Source organism: Myotis daubentonii, chromosome 16 (genome assembly GCF_963259705.1).
Source record: "Myotis daubentonii chromosome 16, mMyoDau2.1, whole genome shotgun sequence".
NCBI lineage: Eukaryota > Metazoa > Chordata > Mammalia > Chiroptera > Vespertilionidae > Myotis > Myotis daubentonii.
The window spans coordinates 27076479-27091102 of NC_081855.1; the positions used below are offsets into that span (position 1 = coordinate 27076479).

At 51.3% G+C, this 14624-nt stretch overlaps 1 protein-coding gene across 9 annotated transcripts in view; it reads left to right on the top strand.

The window, feature by feature from the left end:
• The window catches only part of ADAP2 (ArfGAP with dual PH domains 2), a 54473-nt gene that overhangs the window by 3214 nt on the left and 36635 nt on the right, over nt 1-14624 (top strand). For 2 of the 9 annotated variants that reach the window (XM_059669495.1, XM_059669497.1), the window contains exons 1-3: nt 8378-8633; nt 9363-9493; nt 11165-11256. In XM_059669495.1, the coding sequence (XP_059525478.1) occupies nt 8540-8633; nt 9363-9493; nt 11165-11256 (317 nt within the window). In that variant the 5' untranslated portion in view covers nt 8378-8539. Of the gene's footprint in view, nt 1-8372; nt 8634-9356; nt 9494-11164; nt 11261-14624 lie in introns of those variants that run through there. The other 7 variants (XR_009449164.1, XR_009449163.1, XM_059669503.1 and 4 more) reach the window with 7 other exon arrangements.

The following is a 14624-nucleotide window of genomic DNA, read 5'->3' on the forward strand; positions in this document are numbered from 1 at the left end:
CCAGGAGGTCATGGTTTGATTCTCGGTCAGGACTCATGCCCAGGTTGCAGTCTCGATCCCCGGTAGGGGCTGCATAAGAGGCTGCCGATCGATGATTCTCATCATTGATGTTTCTATCTCTCCCTCTCCCTTCGTCTCTAAAATCAATGAAAATATATTTGAAAAAGAAATGTGTGGGATGAGCCAGGGAGAGGGGTAGTGTGGGAAAAGCACAGTGCCTGAGGGAGAGAACTCAGAGCAGCAGTACTGGGGGTGAGTGGAGGATTCGAATTCCACACCATCTCACCTCTGTCACTTGGCACCTGCTGGTCCTTTACCCTCAAACGCTCTCTCCTCAAAATGGTCTGAATTCTGCTCACTTTTTTTTTTTAATATATATTTTATTGATTTTTTACAGAGAGGAAGGGAGAGAGATAGTCAGAAACATCGATGAGAGAGAAACATCGACCAGCTGCCTCCTGCACATCCCCCACTAGGGATGTGCCCGCAACCAAGGCACATGCCCCCGACCGGAATCGAACCCGGGACCCTCCAGTCCGCAGGCTGACGCTCCATCCACTGAGCCAAACCGGTTTCGGCTGCTCACGTTTTAAGTGCTAACAAGGGTACCTCCTGCCCGGAGACGCCTCCCCGTCTTCAAAGCCAGAAGCATCCTTCCCCCTCATTATATTCCTCATAATACATATTGTCTTGAACTATAGGGCTTTTTGTCTTGTTTTGCTTTTGACTACATGTCTTTGTCCCTGTGTTTAACTATACATTTCCCCCAAAGTGATTTGGAAGCTACCAACTAGAATATATTTTAAAAAATCCATTCCTGGTGTCTCAACATCCCCGCTGGAGACAGAGGAGCCCAGTGGTTTGGGTCGCTCTGTGTTCTAAGCCTGTGTTCCAGCTTCGGAGTGCTAACGGTGTGAACTGGGGCAAGGGATGTCACCTCTCCGAGCCTCTCCAGACCCCTCAGAGTGTACAGTGCATGAGGGAGACAGGGCGAATTATATCCCCTACAACACCCAGCACGTCAGGAGGCTCACTGTTTGTTGGAAAAAATAAATTAATGATTACATATATTACATCCGAAAGGTTAATTTTTGTTTGGGATAAACATTGAAAATTCGTGCTCCACAACTTCATGACCTTGACCTAGTCAGACATTTCTAAAATTTGACATAAAAACATTAACTATAGCCTGGCTGTTTGCTCAGTGGTTAGAGCGTCGGCTGGGACTGAAGGGTTGTGGGTTCCATTCCAGTCAAGGGCATGTGCCTTGAGTTTGGGAAGCAACCAGTCAATGTGTCTATCTCACACTGATGCCCCCCCCCTCTCTCCCCTCCTCCTCTCTTCTCCCTGAAAATCAATGGAAAAAAATATCCTCAGGTGAGGATTAAAAAATACAAAAAACTCTAGTTCAATAGGGTAGCACCCCAATGTTCAAATCAAACTTCCAACAGATGTCACCCTAATCCCTTCCGTTGTGGTTGGGACTAAACCTCTGTGACTGACGTTACTGAGTGCTTCACTTAATGATGTAAAATGTAAATACTTCGTCATCTTGTGTTTCTATCCAAGACATTTCACAACTGGACTTTTCAACTATGTAGATCTCTGTTGGGATGTGTTTTATTCAGAACGCAAGCTCCCATACGTTGGGCTGCCTGTGTAATGAGGCTCTCAAATCCTCATTTCAACCAAAATTGTTGTTTTTTAAAAAAATATATTTTATTGATTTTTCACAGAGAGGGAGGGAGAGGAATAGAGAGTTAGAAACATCAATGAGAGAGAAACATCGATCAGCTGCCTCCTGCACATCTCCTACTGGGGATGTGCCCGCAACCCATGTGCATGCCCTTGACCGGAATCGAACCTGGGACCTTTCAGTCCGCAGACCGACGCTCTATCCACTGAGCCAAACCGGTTTCGGCCCAAAATTGTTTTTAATGTGGCAAAACTCACATAACAGAATACACCATTTTAGCCCTTTTAAAGTATATTTATTCATTGCCATTTAGTACATTCACAGTGTTGTGCAGCAATCAGCACTATCTTGTTTTTAGAACATTTCAACACCCTAAAAGGAAACCTGTACCATTTAGCAGTCACTCTCCAGCCTCCCTCCCCCAGCCCCGGGCAACCACTAATCTGCTGCCTGTCTCTATGGATTTGCCTGTCCTGGGCACAGCACATACATGGGATACGCGACATTTTTCAGGCCTATTGCTTGCACCAACAGTACAAAGATGAATGTGACAATCTGCTCTTAACGAGATCACTGCCAACTGGAATGAAACAGATTAAAAAGATTTTTTTTTTTATTGATTTCAGAGAGGAAGGGAGAGGGGGAGAGAGAGAGAAACATCAATAATGAGAGAGAATCATTGATTGGCTGCCTCCTGCACGCCCCACACTGGTGATCAAGCCCGTAACCTGGGCATGTGCCCTGACTGGAAATTGAACCGTGACCTCCTGGTTCATAGGTTGATGCCCAACCATTGAGCCACACCAGCCAGGCCAAAACAGATTTTAAAAAATCATATTACAATGTGATGATTATCATAATAGAAATATGAACATTGTGAGAACATAGGTGAGGGGCAATAAGGACAAGCTGTAAGAAATAACATTTGAATCTGGGCATGCAGGCGGGGGTTTGACAGACCAATGGGGGCTGGGCAGAAGGGTGGTGTAGAGGAGGAAGGAGCTGAAGTAGGAGAGCAAGGTACAACGATAAGGAGCTGGACAGCTCTGTGCTCAAAGGAGGGGGACAAAGCATACCCAAAGCATGTTACCACCCCAGGGCCTTTGCACTTGCTGTTCCCTTTTCTTGGGACACTTTTCTTTCAGACTGGTGCCTGTTTGGCTGGAACTCTTCCTTCAAATCTTCGCTTCAGTGGGTGGGGGAGGGGAAATTTTCTTTTTTCCTCTTCCTTGGTCTTCTGGCTGGTCAGATAATTAAAACAACATAAGACAGATTAATGGAAGAAAATCACCAAATTTAATTACATATGAACGTGCAGGGCTTCCATAAAACCATGGGGTCCAGGGACAAAGAGGGCAGTTAAGGTTTCTATGCCATCTTGAGCTAAGGAGGAAAGGGGGGTTGTGGTATGAGATTTCAAAGGGGAGGAAGGCAATTCACATGGAGATGGAAAGCAAATGCTTGGTAAGCAAATGTCTTTCATTTAAACTGCAGGACACAGAGAGGACTTTGATCTAATGGGACTTGCCAGGTCAGGCCTAGTTCTCCTTAAACCAGAGTTCTCCGTGCTGGGGGCTCCCTTCCTGGGCAGGCCCTTTCAATTCCTTTAGGCAGTGGAGTCTTCCGTGCCTTAAAAATGACTTAATTTTTACATTAAGATAATGATTAACATTATCTTAACATAATATCCCAAAGAGGCATATTTTGGGGTGGCAAACTCCACTCCCCTTCAGGTGCAGAGAGGGCTCCTTTGACCTCCCTATTAAAATAGCACCTTCCATCCCTCTCTATCCCCTTATTCCGTTTTCCTCTGTAGCATTTACTACTCTGATACCATGTGTGTGGAGGCATATTTGTTTCTCTGTTCGTTTTCTGTCTCCTCCACCTGAGGGTGAGCTGCACCAGGGCTGTCATGGAACGCACATGTGACCAAATGGTCCAACAAGGAAAAGTACATTCTCATGCAATGTTACATAGCCATTCAAATTGTCACGAAGCATCTACTAGTATAATAATATAATTAAGACAACATGAAACAGATTGATATGTAAAGAAAGTAAAAAAAACAACAAGATACAAAATTATATGAAAAATATGGTCCCAATCAGATAAAAAGATGTATAAAAGACCAGAAGGGCCCTGGCCGGTGTGGCTCTCTGCTGGTTGAGCATTGTCCCATGCACCGAGAGGTCACCTGTTAGATTCCCAGTCAGGGCTCATGCCCGGGTTTTGGACTCAATCCCCAGTAGGGAGCGTGCAGGAGGCAGCGGGTAAATGTTTCTCTTCCACCGATATCTCTCTCTTTCTCTCTCTCTCTCTCTCTCTCAAAAAAAACCCACACATATATATATATACTAATATATAATTAAATTTAAAAAAGAGACCAGAAGGAAGTTCATGAGAATGTTCATGAAAATTGATGGTGAGATTATTAAAAGCATAATATTAGGTTGAACTGCATGTTGTTGCCATTACTGTTTTTGTAAGTCAACTTCAGACTGTTCAACCTTATACACTGATGAAAAGAGCCCAAGGCAAATGTGGATTTGAATCCCCGCTGGAACATCATCTCAGTTGGGTAACCTTGGACAAATTTACTAAAATTCTCTCTCAGGGTCTCAGTTGCCTCATCTGTAAAATGGGCATAAAATAGTCTGTACTTCAGGGTTGTATTTAAGATGAAATGGAATAATGTATGTAAGGGGCCTGACATACAGCAATCCCTGAATAAAGGTGGCCATCACTGTGGGCAGTGTTTAATTATGTGTGTTTATTTTAAAATTCGGAAACTATCAGACAAAATTATTTAAATTTTCAAAGGGGTTGTGGTCTAGTCCCTGGGGATCTTGGGCCCGGTCCAGGGCTGGGAATGTGACTGAAGGCTTTCCTCCGGCCCTGTCTCAGCTGGGCTCCTCGCACAGACAGACGGAGATCCTGAGAGCAGGGCTGGATGTTTGTCCTCTGAGGGATCCTGGGAACGTCACTGAGAGAGGACACTCTGTCCCAGGGCCCACTGCCCCCTCACCCCAGCAGCTGCTGAATGCACTGAGCCCAGGAGCGAGGCCGCCTCTGTCCACCTCTCCCCTCCAGCCCTGGCCCCCATCCCAGTCACAGCAGCCTTTGGCCCAGTGCTCAGTGCTCTTCCCTCAGCAGCAGCTTCTGGTTCCGGAACACAGGGCTGAGCTCAGCTTTTTTTTTAATTGAGTGATTTTTAGAGAGAGAGAAACATCAGCTTGTTGCTCCACTTATTGGTACAGTCAAGGTTGTTTCTTGTATGTGCCCTGACTGGGGATTTAACCCACAACCTTGGCATGTTGGGATGATGCTCTATAGTCTATCCCACTGAGCTACCCGGCAAGGGCTGAGCTCAGCTGTGATCATGTCCTCATAAGTAGGTTACAGAGTTTCTCTTTGTGGTGATAAAAAAAAGTTTCGGGCCTGGCTGGCGTGGCTCAGTGGTTGAGTGTTGACCTATGAACTAGGAGGTCACAGTTTGATTGCCGGTCAGGGCACATGCCCTGGTTGTGGGCTCGATACTCAGTGTAGGGCATGCAGGAGGCTGCCAATCAATGATTCTCTCTCATCATTGATGTTTCTCTCTCTCCCTCTCCCTTCCTCTCTGAAATCAATTATATATATTGGAAATATATATATAATTGGAATAATATATATAATTGGAAATAAATGTTTGGAAATAGTGGTGATGGTTGCACAAAATTGTGAATGTAATTAATGCCACTGGATTGTACACTTAAAAGTGGCCAATTTTATGTTATAGAAATTTTACCAAAATACTTTTTAAAATGAAAAAAAAAAAGCCAGTTCTGGCTGGGTGCTTGATATATATATACCAAGGTTGGAGGTTCGATACCCGGTCAGAGCATATACAAGAGGCAGCCAATGAATGCATAAATAAGTGGAACAACAAATTGATGTTTCTCTTTCTCTCTCTCTCTCTCTCTCTCTCTCTCTCTCTCTCTCTCTCTCAAAATCAATTTAAAAAATAAAAGAAATAATACCAAAAAACAATCCAGGAATGGGAAGACTGAAGGGAGAGCAGGCTTGTCCTGTGGGGTTGGGGACATAACCTGGGGCCGACGGAGGCCACATTAGGAGTTCGGGATGTAGGTCCCTGGTCCAGCCCTTATTTGCTCTCTGATGCCGGTAATTTAACTCCTCTGAGGACACCATGCTGTTCTCACACAGCTGGCTCTCCTGGAACTTGTTATTAAATGGTGTGAAACTCTGCCCTGGCTGGTTTGGCTCAGTGGATAGAGCATCAGCCGGTGGCCTGAAGGGTCCCAGGTTCAAAATTTGGTCAAGGGCACGTGCCTGGGTTGCGGGCTTGATCCCCAGTGGTGGGGGCCGTGCAGGAGGCAGCTGACCAATGATTCCCTCTCATCATTGATGTTTCTCTCTCTCTCTCCCTCTCCATTCCTCTCTGAAATCAATAAAAATGTAAAAAAATAAAAATAAATGGTGTGAAACTCCGTAAAACACAGAATAAGAAAGAAGGAAAGAAAGAAACAACAGTAGTACCTTTTCCTGCTTTACGCGAGGCTGCCTGAAACTCCACCGTAAGGCTTGGAATTCAGGACTGGAGAAGGGGAAACGGAAGGCGCCTCTCCATCTCTGGCTCCTTGGCGAGGGAGATGCTCCATTTCCCGGGGTTGACATCCGGGGAGGGGGCTGTGAGGCTCAAGGTCCAAGAAGAGAGCAGCTCAGTGGGACACAGTGCATGGACCCTGGAGGGCTGGGGTGCCCAGGAACCCCCGCCAGCCTCAGTTTTGCCCCGGTGTTTAGCAGCTGAGAAGTGGTGTCCTCGGCCTGTCCCCTCGTTGCCCCCTATGTCCCTCCTCCCCCACCCTTCATACCTTAGAAGGCCTTTCCCATCTTTCTCCTGGGAGATTTATTTCTGTCCCCTTTTTCATCTGAGCAGCGGAAATGAATCATCCTTCGGCCCGTTTGGTAAACAGTCCCGTGCCCTCTGACCCGCGGGGCTCTCACTGCTTCCTCTGGAGCTGCTCCTGGGCTAGACACTCACCCCCAGACCCCCTGTCACGACTCTCCTTTCCCAGGGCCTGGAGCTTGACTTCCCCCACCCTCTGGAAGATGAGAAATGACACAGGGCATTCCAGATGCCGATCCCACGGGCGGACCAGAGGGGCAGGGCAGCAGGGAGCCACCATGTTCTGAGGGCTTTGTGTGCCCTGTCCTGGCACATCTGGGTGACCCTGTGAAGCAGACCTTGCAATCCTCATTTGACAGGTTTGGAGTCGGAGGCTCAGAAAAGCGAAGGCACTTGCCCAGGGCCACACAGTGAGTGATGGAGCCAAGACTCAAAAGCCTGGATTCCTCCCATTGCACCGACTGGCATGTGCATGCAGGTGTGTCAGCTACCACATCAGTTGCTAAGCCACATGTGGACGGCAGGTGGGTGTTTACCTACAGGGGAGATGGCAAGGGTGTGCAGTGTGTGTCTTACCAGACAGAAGCCCGTGGGTCCCTGAGGATGATGTCAAAGAGTGACAGGATGTGGGAGGGGACCAGGGATTCATAAAAAGCCCACATTCAAGGCCACCTAGGCCCTGCCCACACTTCACAAATACAGCTGTTCAGGGGGCCCTGGCCGAGTAGCTCAGTTAGTTAGAGCCTCGTCCAGATGCGCCAGGGTGGTGGGTTTGATCCTGAGTCGGGGTATGTGTGGGAGACAACCCATCGGTGTTCCTCTTCTCTCTCTCCCTCTCCTTCTCCCTCTCCCTCTCCTCTCTCCCCTCTCCCTATCTCTCTCTCAATCATTAAAAACACACACCATACTTCAGGCACGTCCACGCTGGTGAAACCACACTTCCTGGTGATCATGCAACTATTTATTTGACTTCTAAAAATAGTATGTAGGTACTATTTCCAGGAGCTGTGTGAGATGCAGAAATAAAACTACTGACAGCAGACTATCAGGCGTGAGTGGTTGTCAGAGGGAGGAGGGTTTACATAAATATACGAGTCACTGATGCAAGGCAGACAGAGGTGCTGGGGCCCAAAGGGATGGAAAAGCTCTAGAACGGTGTTGGTGTTCTAGGAGGCCCCCTTCGGAGGGATTCCTCGAGGCTGGGAATCAGGGAGGGCTTCCTGAGGAGGTGGCCTTTGCAGGCCTCTAAAGCTCTAAGTCAGTGGTTCTCAACCTTCCTAATGCCGCGACCCTCTAATACAGTTCCTCATGTTGTGGTGACCCCCAATTTCATTGTTACAAATGGAACATAATTAAAGCATAGTGATTAATCCCCAAAACAATATGTAATTATATATGTGTTTTCCGATGGTCTTAGGCGATCCCTGTGAAAGGGTCGTTCGACCCCCAAAGGGGTCGCGACCCACAGGTTGAGAACCGCTGCAAGTAGATGTAAAGTCCGTATCTGCAGACGCTTTAACGGAAGTTAGATCCTGTTTGACTTTCCAAGGAGCCCCAAGACGGCTCATACCTTTATTTCCCTTCTCCGGAGGTGGGCGCGGAGGCGCAGAGGAGTGGACTAGGTGGGCCTAGCTAGCAGGTGGCGGCCAGGATTTGATCTGGAGCCAGTGGGACTCCGAGCCCCGCGCGGGGCTCCCTCCTCGCCTGGTCCCGCCGCGGCGGCAGCGGAGCCCGCGGAGCCCGGAGACACCGCGCCGAGGGAGGAGCGGGACGTCGGGGCGGGACGGGGCGGGGTTGGCGGCGGCGCGCGGAGCTGGAGGCGCGGGGGCCGCGTCCCTCTCCACCTGCCGGCGAGCGCACGGGCCATGGGCGGCCGCGGCTCCGGGGGTCGCCCGGCCGAGCCCCGCTGAGTCCGCCCGCCTGCCGGGCCCGCCATGGGCGACCGCGAGCGCAACAAGAAGCGGCTGCTGGAGCTGCTGCGGGCGGCGGGCACCGGCAACGCGCACTGCGCCGACTGCGGGGCCGCGGGTAAGGGCGCGGCGGGCAGGACCGGACGGGACCCCAGCCGCCAGACCCCCACCCCTCCTGGGCTGGGTCCGCGGGCCCCGCTGGACCCCATGTCACCCTCGGAGCCAGGTTCCCGCAGACGCCGAGCGCGAATCTCCCAAGCGGACCCTGCGCCCTCACCCGCCCCGTCCGGATCCCAACCCCCGATCCCGGACCCGGGGGCCCTGACCCGTCTTCCCGGCCAGACCCCCACCTCTCCGGACCTCGGCCCCTGACGCCACCTTCCACGCACTGGTCTGTGACATCCACACCCCGAGGGGTCCCAGCCCGCGCCCCCTGACCCTGCAGGGCCCGCTCCCCCAGGCGCCCCCGGTCTCCCCACCTTCCTGCCCCCGCAGCCTCTGAAATTGCGGAGGTGGACCGGGTGGGAAGTGTCAGGTTCCCGCAGGAGTGTCCTGACTCAGCCCGGGAGCCAGGCTTCCCCCTGCAGCTCCCCTCGGACCGCGCTCCCCTCTCGGTTCCGGCGTCCCGCGCCGCAGCCTCCTGCCCGATTCCCAGAACTCCTTCCAGATGGTTCTGTTCCAAGGTCTTTACCGCGCGGCGACCCGCGTGCATGCTGGCATTCTCGGTTCCCCCAAGGCGGGGGCACCGGGGAGAAGGCGTCCCAGCACGCGCATCGCCCCGGGAGGCCAGCCCTGGTGTCCTCGCCCAGCTCCCCACCTAGTCCGGCTGCCGCCCTGTCGCCCGCAGACCCCGACTGGGCCTCTTACAAGCTGGGCGTCTTCATCTGCCTGAACTGCTCCGGCGTCCACCGGAACTTCCCAGACATCAGCAAAGTGAAGTCCGTGAGGCTGGACTTCTGGGACGACAGTGTTGTGGAGGTAGCAAGGGGCGCAGGGGGCGGCGGCGGCGGGCAGGGCGCCCCCATTTTACAGGGAAGGACTCAGGCCCAGAGAGAGGCATCACTCGGGAAAGAAAACACAGCCTATCAGACCTGTGGCTGAGACAGAGGCCCCGAGTTCAAATCCTGACGTCCTCACTTGTTTATTTAGGAGGGGGAGGCCCTGAGCTTGTTTTTTTAACCCTAGTTGTGGACCCTCAGTTTCCACGTCTGTGTTATGGGGACACCCCCTCCCCACCCCCCTTCACAGGCTGCTGTAAGGATTAAACGGGGCTCAATGCAGGCACAAAGTACCAGTCAGTTAGGAGCGACTGTTCTCATTAGCTGAAGCCCCGGACTGGAACGGAAGCATCCCAGGTCCAGTATCCTGAGTCTATTCTCTCCCTCCTGCCCCCCTAGCCAGGAAGGGGTCTGCTTGGCCCCGCTGACCTCTGGTGATGGAGGACACCTTCAGCCTGGAGGAAAATGCCAATTTGGCCAGGACACCGTCTGAGAGCAGGCGGTCCTAAACTCTGTTGGTTGGCGGAGGATTTCAGGACTGTTGGGGAAGCAGGCCCACGGTCTCTGTTGGGGAAGAGCGCCCACTGTGTGCCAGGCACTGTGCTAGGCCGCTGGGCTAGATGCTTTACTTATTCGTTCAACACTTGGTTACTGGATGCCCACCATGTGCTGGAGCAGCTAAAGCCAGCAAGGTAAAATCTGTCCACATGGAGCTTACATGCTAGCGTAGAAGGTCAGGAAACCCGCAACCCAGCACCGAAACCCAAAGGTTATTTGTTTGTGCCTCATACTGGTACCTCCCCTGTTATATTTTCTCCAGTGTTGCAGGTGAGCTCCCTGAAGCTCAGGGGTTAAGTATTGCCCGAGGGTCCCTCCGTGACTGAGTGGCACAGCTGGGATGTGAACCCAAGATCCAAAGCCCATGGAAATCCTGTGATACAGCTCAGTGGCCCCTGGGATGGGGGGTGGGGGAGGGGGGAAAGGATAGGGCTCGATCTATGAAAAGCCCGATGTTTCTTCCCACACTGCCCTCACCCCAGATAAGCCACTGCTGTCGCTGCGTGCTGACTCTTGTTCCATGTGTCTCTGGGTCTCTCAGGTGTCAAAGGGCCCCGGTGATAATCCTGATCTAGAACTCTAGGGGATCAGCATTGACTTCCGCCTTCAGCTACCTGTACTGCCTACAGACTTGCGGGCACTGTTGCTGGGGGTCCTGGCCAGCTGTGGGGGTGGTGGTGGGGTAGGAGGAAGAACATGAGCTTTGGAGTTAGACAAGCCTGGGTTCAAATCCCAGCTCTCCATGTACTAGCTGTGTTACCTTGGGTAAATCGCCTAACCTCTCTGAGCCTCTAAAATGGAGATGGTAATATTAAAATGGCTAAGGGGATCAAGTGAACCAGTGTGTGGGAACTGTGGTGCATTCTGCCTCTATGAGGCATAGTTGTTCCAGCACCACATTGCTCTGGCCTTTCTAGCAAACGCTGGTCTTTTATTTTTTGGTTAATTCTGGTGGGCAGTGTGAAATTCCCCTGCAACTGTCTCCTGACTCAGCGGAGGAGCCAGTGAGAACAGTGGCCTTCTGGGTAGACCATGGTTTCATTTCATATTTTGCAAGTTCTAATATTACCATCAAATTGCTGTTGTTTTGCAGTTCATGACCCACAATGGGAACCTCCGTGTGAAGGCCAAGTATGAAGCCAGAGTCCCCGCTTTCTATTACATCCCTCAGGCCAGCGACTGCCTGTGAGTGAGTGCATGATTCCTGGCCCCAACCCCACCTCCGGGTCTTTGCCTGCGGTGGTCTTGTCCATGGGCCCGGTCAGCAGGTGGACCCAGGAAAGGGTTTGGTACTGTTATGGAGAACACATGAGACCTAGTTTAAGCCTTCTCTACCTTTATTGCTTGGGTGGTCAATTCCTCCCTCCGGGACTCAGCTTCCATCGCTCTGAAAGGGGGCATTTTCTCTATTATCTGCCCCATTTGCCTCTGATGTTCTCACAGGTGGTGGCTAACTTGATAGAGAAGAGAAACGCTGGTATTTTATTTTATTGTTCTGTTAATCCTCACCTGAGGATATTTTTTCCCATTGATTTTTAGAGAGAGTGGAAGGGAGGGGGAGAGACAGAAACATTGATGAGAGAGAGACACATTGATTGGTTGCCTCCTGCTTGTGCCCTGACCAGGGCAGGGGATGAAGCCTGCAACCGAGGCACGTGCCCTTGACCGGAATCGAACCCAGGACCCCTGAGCAAAACCAGATAGGTCAAAACACTGGTATTTTAATAGAACAAATGTATTTCAGCTACTTCCTATGGAGTGCTATGCTTAGGACTGTCCCAAAGCAGCTGCTGGGCCCCAGAGCCCTAAATATTAACCATAAAAACAATAGTAGCTACTAGTATTTATTGAGCTTTATCTATATACCAGGCCCTGGGCTAAATAATTATGTGCATTAATTTGTTGAATTCTCTCAACAACCCCATGCGATAAACACTGCCATCGCCCCCATGATGTAGATGAAAAACTTGAGGCTTGTACAGGCAAAGCTGGGACGAGCCCATCTGATACCAGGTCTGGGTGACTGAACCATGACACTGAGAAAATCCAATATCATGAGGGTAGGGGAGGTCGGGGGAGGATCTGTGAAGCAGTAGGAGGGTTCACTTGACCTGGAGGCGAGGGTCCGTGTGACACTGGCCACCTAGTGACCTCAGATCTCTGCAGATTGACTGTCTGAGCCTGACTCTCTCCCAGGGACCCAGCCCCGCCTTCAGGGCTGCTAGATAGCACCTGCGTCAATGGGTGTGTCTGTCCCTCCGAGCAGACGCAACCTCATGGGGACATGGCTTGCAGGAAGCCGCTGCATTTCAGCTACATTGTCCTCTAGCCTCACAGCAGGATGCTTTAGGATAGGGCACAAACGACACAACCATCCCTGGGGGGCCTGCGGTTTCCCTGCGGCCGGGGAGGCACAGCTGTGGACTCGGGAGACCTCCGTTCTGTTTCCAAGTCTACCATGATCTGGCTGTGAGACGGTGGACAAGTTACCAAACCTCTCCAACTTGTGGCATCCTCGCCTCTGAAATCTGGGTAATGGTGCCTACATCAGAGCATCGTGGTGGATTAAATGAGATAATTTATGTAAAAACCTCATAGGCCACCTGAAATGCTAGTTTGTTTTTTAAATATAGTTTTATTGACTTAAAAGAGGAAGGACGAGAGAGAGATAGAACATTGATGATGAGAGAGAATCATTGATTGGCTGCCTCCTGCACACCCCACCCTGGGGATTGAACCAGCAACCCTGGCATATGCCCTGACCGGGAATCAAACCATGACCTCCTGGTTCAGAGGTCGACACTCAACCATTGAGCCACCCCACGCCGGCTGGGCTGAAATGCTAGTTTTAATCCATTTCTCAGTGTCAGCTTCAGAATGCTGCCTAGTGCCTGGCCCCGCAGAGGGATGTGTCAGGCCTGAGGGCCTGATCCTCTTGCCTCATCTCTGCCACTCAGCCCTTGGCTCCAAGGGGAAGGGAACGAGCACTTGGTGAGCACCTACTATGTGCTAGGCCTTCTGCCTGCACTACACAGACACTGCTTGTCATGACTCCAACAACAGGCCTGTGCTTTAAATCCCTTTAGCTGAATACTAATGGCCTCTTCCCTCCTATCCTAAAAGTCCTCTTAACTCCCCACTTGCAGCACCAGGATTGGGGCCTCAGTCCCCATTGCCTCTCCCAGCTCTGATCCTGTGGCTCAGGGTTCCTCAATGTCCTGGTGAGGACTGTGCATTAGGTAGGACTCTTTGTTGTTGTCGTCGTCGTCATATGATCTTTAATTGAAATATTTCCCTGTGTAGTTCTTAACTGGCTAGGCATTCCACGGCACCTCTGTTGATGTCATCTATGATGTCATGAGGGTGGTGGCCAATAGCATTGCAGCCCACAGACAGGGCAGTCCCCAGGATCTCTTTAATGGTTCAAGAGAGCTCTCTAGCTAAAGGTCGGTGCCGCATCTTCGGGCAATGTTGACGGTCTCATCAAAAGTGGTATTTCCACTGTGCTTCCTGTCTCCTTGCTTCCTTCTGTCTCATGGTGGTTCTTTGAGGGCTTTGATGGTCAGGGCAGAGGCCCTGAGCCTGGGCCGGTCTGTTCTGAACGGACAGTTTCACTGTGATCCGCAGACCTTTCCGATCACTGCCCGAGGCTGCTTTGGCAATGCCACCATCAGTCTTTTCTGGAGATGGACGCAGGGGGCTGATCTTGGGGGCCAGGGCGGAGGTGGCACTGACTTTCCCACCGCTGCACCTCAGATAGATGACTTTGACCTCCTTGGGGTCAAACTTGGGCAGCCTGACGGAGGCGGCTGGTGTCTGTCAGGTGACCCCAGTTCCGGAACAACTGAAGAAAGTCGCACCCAAGCCTCCTCCAAGGCAAACGCCGAAAAGCTAGATAGGACTCTTGATGGTAAGTGACAGAAACCCAGTTTAAACCAGCTTAGAAAGAAGATGCTGTGGGTTCTGGGGTCAGGCTGCAGGGAGGACAGAGGTGGAGCCGCCCCAGGAAGGACAAGCCAGGACAAACACCAGCAGCCTCTCAGAGCCTCTCTGGCTCTCAGTGCTGCTTCTCTCTCTCAGCTGGGCTTCTTCATGCAGCTGGAGCCAGACCACGGCTAGGTCCCAGCTCCAGCTCCCAGTGTGATCCCAGAGAGCGCTTCTAACTCACCTCCCTTCTCAGTCTTGCTCCTTTTGGTCCACACGGCTCTGGGCAGAGCTCTGATTGACCAGTTGGGCCAGGTGCCCAGCTCTAGCCCATTCCCTGTGGTTGTGTGGAAAAGGTCACATAAACCTTTGGTGTGGCTCAGTGGTTAAATGTCAACCTATGAACCAGGAGGTCATGGTTTGATTCCCAGTCAGAGTATATGCCTGGGTTGTGGGTTCAATTTCCAGTGTGGGGCGTGCAGGAGGCAGCCGATCAATGATTCTCTCTCATCATTGATGTTTCTGTCTGAGAACCAACTGATGGAATTAAGTCTCCTTTTGGCTGCATGGTTTTTCTGCACAGGTCATGGAAGACAGTACCTGATGGGACTAACATTAAACCACCCACT